Source organism: Heloderma suspectum, chromosome Z (genome assembly GCF_057233095.1).
Source record: "Heloderma suspectum isolate Gila_16-S chromosome Z, 16-S_ref, whole genome shotgun sequence".
NCBI classification, from domain to species: Eukaryota; Metazoa; Chordata; class Lepidosauria; order Squamata; family Helodermatidae; genus Heloderma; species Heloderma suspectum.
Window position 1 is genome coordinate 16,365,001 of NC_139476.1, and position 8,821 is coordinate 16,373,821.

Genomic DNA, 8,821 nt, shown 5'->3' on the forward strand with positions numbered 1-8,821 from the left:
GATCCAGGCTCTAGGGTTCCCTCCATGGCCCCACCCCGAACATTTGCGGGTTTCCTTATTGATTTATTTAAAACATTTTTATCCCGCTCCTCAGCCAAAAAAGGTTCCCAGTGTGTCTTATGTAGAACCAATTAAAACAAGATGGTCCCAGCCCACAAAGCTCACCATCGATAAAGAACATGACACAAAAGGAAAAAGGCATGGGGAGGGAAGAGGAAAAAAAGCATGGTCTTTCAGCAGGGTTGGTAGAATGGTCCCTTTTCCCCTCTCGTCTTTTTTTTTTTTAATTCATATTGACAAAACCTTATAGCCCAGGCTTCTGGATCCTTGCCTTTTCTTCCTCGTGATCAAAAATGTGTTTTTAGCGCCACTTGGTGAAGTCTCTCGCTGCTTCACGGTCATTCGGTTTTAACGTTATTACGTAAGATAAACTTGCGATATTACGTTGCCTTCTGATAAGTTCGTGTTTGTTATGAGCTGCTTAGAGTACGATTTACTGTAGGAAGTTGGCATATGAATATTGTAAGGAAAAAAATATTCTGGCCATTCACTGCCTTTCTTTCTGCCTCCACCCCCCACCCTTTGCTGCAGTACAAGCAAGTGGAGCAGTACATGTCCTTCCACAAGCTGCCGGCAGACTTCCGGCAGAAGATTCACGACTATTACGAACATCGCTACCAGGGCAAAATGTTCGATGAGGACAGCATCCTGGGAGAACTCAATGAGCCATTGCGAGAGGTAAGCATTGTCCCTGGACCACATATGCACCAAGGAGAAGAGGGCGAGGGGCTCTTCTCTATTGCCCCAGGGGGCAAAGGATTCATTCTAATGGGCTTGAGTTATGGGAGGGTAGATTTTGGTTGAACTTTAGGGATGAAAAACCCATTAAGGAACAAGAGCAATTACCAGATTGCTCAAGGTAATGTATAATCTGTTTTTTAAGGCGGCAACTAAATATGAAACAGTCTGAAGAGTTTGATTTTTTTTTTTTTTACTTATTATTACATTTATATCCTGCTGTATTTTCCTCTTGCAGGGAACCTAAGGTGGCTCACGTGGTACTCATCCTCTCTATATTATCCTCACAACAACCTTGTGGGGTAGGTGAGGCTGAGAGTCAAGGACCAGCCCAAAGTCACCCAGTCAGTGTCATGCTCGAGTGGGGACTAGAACCCAGATCTTCCCAGGACCAGTCCAACACTCTAACTACTACACCACTCTGTCTGTCTGTCTGCCTGCCTTCCTTCCTTCCTTCCCTTACAAAATGTATACACTGCCCTTCACAGGATCCCAGGGCACTGTACAACACAGCATCAAAAACAAAAACATCCAATATAAAACCCTACAATTATGCATTCAAACAAACAAACAAACAAACAAATTAAATGACAGTATTAAGCATTTAAAAGTAACTTATGTTTATTTTTAATGGAAATATATTTGAATTCTAAAATATTAAAAGAAAGGGAACATTTCAACTTTTTCTAGGAACCTAGGAAGGTTCCTGCCATATGCAGACTCAGACCCTGGGTCCATCCGGCCCGGCACTGTTGACACTGACTAGCAGCAGTGGCGCACCCCAGGTTTTCAGTCAGGACTCCTTCCCAGCCCTGCCTGGAATTGCTGCTGGGGATTGAACTTGGGACCTTTTGCGTGCAAAGGAGGGGCTCCCCCACTGAGTGACGGTCTTCTCCCTAAGGCAAAGTGAGGTTCTAGTCCTCCTGGTTCGGCATAAAGGGCGGATTTGAATAGGAGCATCGGACAGCTTTCCGGGGTTCCAGGCAGGTTTTTCTCCCGGGGTTCTGTTTTGCTCTCTGCTTCACTGCGCTCATCCCCTTTCTTCTTCCCCTGTTTGTTGCTCGCTAGGAGATCGTCAATTTCAACTGCCGGAAGCTGGTGGCCTCCATGCCCCTCTTCGCCAACGCCGACCCCAACTTCGTCACCGCCATGCTCACCAAGCTGAAGTTCGAGGTCTTCCAGCCCGGCGACTACATCATCCGCGAAGGCACCATCGGCAAGAAGATGTACTTCATCCAGCACGGGGTGGTCAGCGTCTTGACCAAGGGCAACAAGGAGATGAAGCTCTCGGACGGCTCGTATTTCGGAGGTGGGTCTACCCCAGCGTTCTTCATTTGCTGCCCTGATTGAGGCCGCCCATGCCATTGAATAGCCCACAGGCGTGAGCTAGAAAATAGAAATGAAATCTTGTAAAACATCCTTCCCCAACCAGATGGCTTGGACTACAACTGCCATCATTCCCAGCCAAGTTGGGCTGCAACTCCCATCATCCCCGACTGGATGGGTTGGACTGCGACCCCCATCATTCCCAGCCAGCCTCGGCAATAGCAGCACAGGGAAATTGCGGCATAGGACCAGCAGCTGCAGCCTTTGGTGTTGCCCCATTTTTGTTCCAACCCAACCCCGCCCTCCTGGGGTTTCAGTCTGGCCCTTCGGGGTTCCCCACAAAGCCCTGCCCCTTTTTTCTGGTCCTGCCCCCTTTTTCTGGTCCTGCCCCCTTTTGCCTTTGGCCCTGCTCAGCCCTGGAATGCAGCCCCTGAGAGCTGTGAAATGTGATTCAGCTTTTGGGCTGAAAGAGGTTCAATATTTGACTGGGTGGACAACTTTTAAAACTAATTCTGGGCAGAGGCATGAGAACTTTGCAAGAGACTTCCACCATTGGTGCACCATTGTTTCCCCTCTCCCTCCCCACCCCAACTAAAATTCGGCAGCACTCCAGCGAAATTATTATTTATTATTAATTGGAAGCGTGAATTTTTTTTTACCCCATTCTTCAACCAAAAATGCTCTCAGAACTATTCCGTAAGACGAGATAAGGTACCACTCCAAAAAAAAGAGAAAAAGGATGTGGGGCGGGGCAACGGGAGAGAGGAAAACAAGTATGCTTAGCTTTTAAGTTAGAAAGTACTTATAAGGGATAGCTTGAATGGAAACAGTCAAGGGAGAGGGGAGTCTAGAGGCAGATGGTGTCTCAGCCAAGGCGATGGAGTGGGCCCTGCTGTCCTGTCTCTCCCTCTGCTGGAGCTAAGTGGAGTGGCAGGTCAAAGATGATAGTTGAGGGAGAGGGGAAGCCTAGAGGCAGATGGTGTCTCAGCCAAACCAAGGGAGGCTTTATGCACAGAGATGGCATACCTGTGAGTACCAGATGCTGAGGACAAACAGCTTGCCTCAGGAGGTATTGGGTTGGCCACTGTTGCAAATAGGGTGCTGTATTAATGGACCTTGGATCTGATTCAGTAAGGAATCGGTGGGGGGGGGGGTTATGGGAATATCTTTGAAATCTGCAATTGTTTTTGGATTTGAACCCCTTTCCCATCTTCTCCTCCAGAGATTTGCCTACTAACAAGAGGCCGGCGGACGGCGAGTGTCCGCGCCGACACCTACTGCCGTCTGTACTCTCTCTCAGTGGACAACTTCAATGAAGTCCTGGAGGAGTACCCCATGATGAGGCGGGCTTTCGAAACTGTTGCCATCGATCGCCTCGACCGCATAGGTATGGGTTCGAATTGTGCTTGCGTTGGGGGGAACAGAGGGCATCAACCACCCCAGAAATGGCAGGAGGATGACTCCCAGGCTGCTGCTGATGCCTCGTGGCAAAAGATCCCGATTCTATGCTACAGATAGACAGACAGACAGACAGAGGATTCTGCAGTTGGAATAAATGGGGCACTTCTGACCAACTTGCATAATTGATTCTGCTTCTTAAATTTCACATCTCAGGACAAAAAGAGGGTTTTTTTACTCTCAAATGTTAGGATGATGGAAGACAGGAATGGTAGGTTATATATATGCATACTAAAGGTGTGTGTGTGTGTGTGTGTGTGTGTGAACTTGTTTTATTATTTATTTATTGCATTTCTGTACTGCCTGGGCTGTTCACAAAAGTTAAAACCCTACATACAACATGAAAAAAGTACAATATGAAACCTTTAAAAGTTTTAAAGAGAATAAATTATATATAAACACAAATTGTATATGTGTGCACATGAGTGTGCATGTGTTCTGCGACCTGCATGAGTTCTATGATGCCCCAGGGCCATGTTTTATTTATTTGTTTGTTTTTATGTATTTATTAATTACATTTATATCCTTCTTTTTTTCCTCTTGTAAGGAGCCCAAGCCGGCTTACTTTATCCTCCTCCTCTCTATTTTATCCTCACAACAACCCTGTGAAGTAGGTTAGGCCAAGAGCCAGTGACTGGCCTAAAGTCACCCAGTGAACTTGCATGTATATAGCCCCTGGATCTGTTCTCCAAGGCTCCCAAATCTACTCCCCAAGGCTCCCAAAACTATTCCCCAGGGCCCCAAGTATCCATTGGTACCAATGGGAGTTTTTCTTTTCTCAGCTTAATTGCCACACAGAGGGCAATTTTCAAGGGGGATTGCAGTTGGGGAGGGAAGAGTTAAATTCCTCTCCCCAAATGCTGTAACCCTCCCCCCCCCAACTCCTCCTCTCTATTTTATCCTCACAACAACCCTGTGAGGTAGGTTAGGCCGAGAGCCAGTGATTGGCCGAAAGTCACCCAGTGAGCTTCATAGCTGAGTGGGGCCTCGAACCTGGATCTCCAGAGTCCCAGTCCAACACTCTAACCACTACACCACACTGGCTCTCATTTTGTACTGAGCAAAGGCTCCCACTGATCCCCCCATGCGCTGACTCACTCCTGCCCTGCCCCCCACAATAGAGCCCTCCCTATTTCTAGCTCTCTACAGTAGATTCTCAGTACATGAGCCGTGGACTCATGCAAATGGGAATGAGCAGACACGAGGGCACATGGAGGAAGAACTTTCCCAAAGCCACTGTTGCTGTTTGCACTGGGAAGGTGAATGGTTGTGGTGAGGTGATAGAGTGCTCTGCCCAGGAAGGGTGAACCATAAAAGGGCAGTGTCCCAAGGCTGGGGGAGATGGGAAGACGCTGAGCCTGCTCCCCTGAGATGTCAGTTGTCTGCCCCTGTAGGGTTTTTTGTATGGCATTCACAGGAATTAGATGATCAGACCATGATGTGTGTGTGCATTCACACCTAGCAGGTGGATATGAGTAATCTTCAGGGGGGGGTGTGTGGTCCAACTCTCACCACAGACCTTGCTGGCACATAAAGGGAACTGCTTTTCACTCTGTATCAGTGGGAAGGCCTCTTCTTTTAAAGCCCAAATGCAGAGATGTCTACATCCACTGAAAATCCTGGCTGGTGGTAGCTTTTGATCGACTGCTGAAATGTATTCCTACGTGTGTTTGTGTGTGCACGCGCATGTGTTTTTAACGGTTTCACCTGGTTCAGGCAATCTTGAAGTGAAACAGTTGCATTCTTCTTAATCGATTCATAAATTTAAATCTGTATGCGTCAGATGCATGTAAAAATGAACAATGACAAACTCTTCCGAAGGAAAGGGGGTGCTCCCTTTTTGGAGCTCCATCAAAGGAGAGACATTCCATCCCACTGCAAGAAGCAGACCACCTCTAATCAGATGGTGCCTACCGTCCACCGTTTGTGTAAATTCTTTGATTAAGAATGTACTCCTGATTTAAAGTCTGCAGATAGTAGGTACTGTTGCAGAAGAGGCATTCTGTCTGGTTCAGGGGAGGACAAGACATGCCTCTTCTAAGATGGCATATCTGTTGCCCAATGAATCAGGGGCACTCTTTTAATTCAAGTACTTACAGAAATAGCAGTTAGTAGGGGCCATCTTAGAAGAGGCATTCTTCCTCCTGCAGCTCCTCTCTTCCACAGGAGGGAATACCTCTTCTAAGTTGGTGCCAGTGCCCTGGTGCTGCATGATGATGCATCCATATGTCAGAGCAGGCATCATCATAAAAGAGGTATTTCCCCTTCAGTCTTACATGGGAGGGAATGTCTCTTATGTGATGGCACCTCCTGCAGCATATACATGCACCATCTAAAAATGTTGATTATGTTTAATACAAGTACACATGAAGAATTTCCCAGATGAGGCATTCCCACTTCATTCACACATAAAATGGAATGCCTCTTCTAAGATGGGGCGAATGCCTTCTGGTGCTGCATGATGACACATGCATGCATGACAGTAAACATCACCTTAGAAAAGGGATTCTTCCTTCTCTTACAGGAAGGAATGCCTCTTCTAATGTCTTCACTTCAGAAGAGGCATTCCTCCATCTATTACATGAGGCAGTGCCTCATCTTATGCAGCAATAGTGCCTTCTTGTGCTGTGGGGTGATATGTCGCAGCAAGCATCTCTGTAGAAGAGGCATTGCCCCTGCTCTCACACACGGACAGAGACACCTCTTCTAAGATGACGGCAGCACCTTCTGCTGCTACATGAAGATGATGATGCATGCATGTGTCACAGCAAGCATCATCTTAGAAGAGGCACTCCCTCTTCCTGCCTCCATGGGAGGGAATACCTCTTCTGCAGTGGCACTAATCACAAGCCACTTTTGCAGTAAATACTTGTTTTAAAAATAATTTGTATTTTTTTTTAAAGGTCTTCTGCCCAATTAATTGGAAGCATGACAGGGGTCAGATGCCATATTAGAAGAGGCATCCCACCTCCTCATGCAGGAAGGAACCCCTCTTCAAAAATCTGCATTTTTGATCAACTGATCAAATGTTAGCAGCTGTTGCTCTTTTCCTGGGGACAACCGTTGAAGAGAGTGGGTTTGTGTAATTGGGGTTGGGCCGCGACTAACTGTGACCCCCTTCTGTCCCCATCCCACATGATCTCTCTCTCCCCCCGCCCCCCGCAGGCAAGAAGAACTCCATCCTGCTGCACAAGGTCCAGCACGACCTCAACTCGGGCGTCTTCAACAACCAGGAGAACGAGATCATCCAGGAGATTGTCAAGTACGACCGGGAGATGGTGCAGCAGGCGGAGTTCCAGCAGCATGCGGCCATGTACGCCCCCGCCCAGCCCCAGGTCACGTCGGCCATCGCCACCCTCCAGCAGGCGGTGGCGATGAGCTTCTGCCCGCAGATGGCCAGCCCGCTGGTCGGCTCGGTGGGCCTGGGCTCGCCCCGGATGGTCCGCCGGCTGCAGTACCAGGGGGGCATCCCCGGGCCATTCTCCATCTCGCCGGCATTGCTTCAGCAGCATCACCAACAGCAGCAGCAGATGAACCTGCAGCAGCAGCAGGGTGGCCCTCCGCTGCAGAGCATGCCACAGCCGAACGTCACCTTGCAGCAGCAGCAACAGCCCCCTCCCACGCAGCCCCCTGCAGCTCCGTCCACCAGCCCCTTCCCCTCCGTAGTGTCCAGCCCGCCCTCCCAAAGCCCTCACGCCAGCCGGACGTTCCCGTACGGGGGCGCCAAAGGCCAGTCGGGTTCCCAGCTCTCCCTGACTCAGCAGAAGCTGCCCGGCTCACCGCAGCGGCTGGCGGCCCACAAAAGCACACAGGCCCTGCACACCAGCAGCCTGAGCCAGGAGACCAGGCCGCTCTCGGCCTCCCAGCCCTCCCTGCCGCACGGCATGTCTCAGACCATGCGCCAGAGCCCCCCGTCCTCGGCCCGTGAGTCCAGCACTTCGATTGCAGCAGGGCAGGGGCCGTCACCCACCACCTCGACACAGAGCGCTGCCGGCACCCCGCAAGCCGCGCCCCGGGCCGCCGCCCCCCCGCCTCCCCGGGCTGGCCTGCCCCACCAGATGTCTGCAGCCACTACGTACCCAGGGACAGCCACCGCAGCAGGTATCCAGCAGGACTCGGGTGACGCCTGCAAGGATTCCATAGTTAGCACTCCCGACACGGACCCAGGCAAATCCCGGCTTCCTTCCAACTTGTGACCTTTGACCGAAGCGGCAGGGGGCATTGCAAGGAAGGGGAGGGCACCCTGGCAGCCTTAGCGGTGCGGCAGCACGAGTCAGCGGTGCAGGGTTCCCGCAGAATCCATCATGGCTCCTTTTCTCTCATATTGACCATTAGTTGCTCTGCACAAACGGCGGCGGGAAGGGGGCATTCCGGACCCTTCGAGGTTGTCTGCTGTGGTCTGCCGCTTAATCAGGTGCGATCCCCGGGGAGACTTTGAATCCTGCTTCGCTGGAAGGGAGGAGGGGGATGCAGTCCATGGATATCTGCCTCTTACGGAGCTGGGAGGTGGAGGATGGGTGGGGTGTACGTGGGTCGGGGGCGCTCCCCCAGCCAGGAGACGGGGCTGGGGTAGGTGGGGGGAGAACCACCTGTCCCACATAGTTCCTGACCAAAGTTTGGCCCCCGTCTCCTGCTGTCATCTCCATCCTGCCTCACCTTGCAGTGACCGTGCCACAGAAAGCCATATCTAGACTATCATGCAACTTAATCCAATAGGTGTAAAATATATGCATATATATACATATCTAAAGAAAAGAATTATATATATATATATATGATCAATTGAGGGTGCAGCGCCTTATACGCCCAGCCCCGTGCTGAGCCCAAATGAAAGGGGATTTGGGAGTTGGGGGAAGTAGTTAGGAAGAGAGCATCCCCCCACTTTAAAAACAATTCCCCCCTTTTCTCTTTGGAAATTGGGTTCCCATTTTTACATGCCTACTGGAGGACATGGAGTAGGGAGGGGGGAAATATTAAAACTGGGATGCAGCATTTAGAGTAGTGGAGGGAGGATCTATTGCTTTACTGGTGGTACCCAATACATGGAGATCAATTTGTATTTTTGCCTCCCTAGACATCACCCCATTTCCCCTCCACCTTCCCTTCCTTCCTTCCCTTCCCTTCTAGTGCCTTCTTCCACAAAACCCAATATTAACCTATGGAATTTCCTGGTGATGGCCTTGCCAGACTGCCTTTATTTTTGTTTTTTAAAAAGTGGAAGGATAAGACATGACATGAA

General features: G+C 49.9%; 1 protein-coding gene across 1 annotated transcript in view; it reads left to right on the forward strand.

The window, feature by feature from the left end:
- HCN2 (hyperpolarization activated cyclic nucleotide gated potassium and sodium channel 2) overlaps window positions 1-7,778 on the forward strand; it is a 51,238-nt gene extending 43,460 nt beyond the window's left edge. The window contains exons 5-8 of the mRNA XM_084826052.1: window positions 592-738; window positions 1,867-2,107; window positions 3,347-3,511; window positions 6,748-7,778. Coding sequence (XP_084682178.1) covers window positions 592-738; window positions 1,867-2,107; window positions 3,347-3,511; window positions 6,748-7,778 — 1,584 coding nt within the window. The remainder of the gene's footprint in view (window positions 1-591; window positions 739-1,866; window positions 2,108-3,346; window positions 3,512-6,747) is intronic.
- Window positions 7,779-8,821: the final 1,043 nt, after the last annotated feature.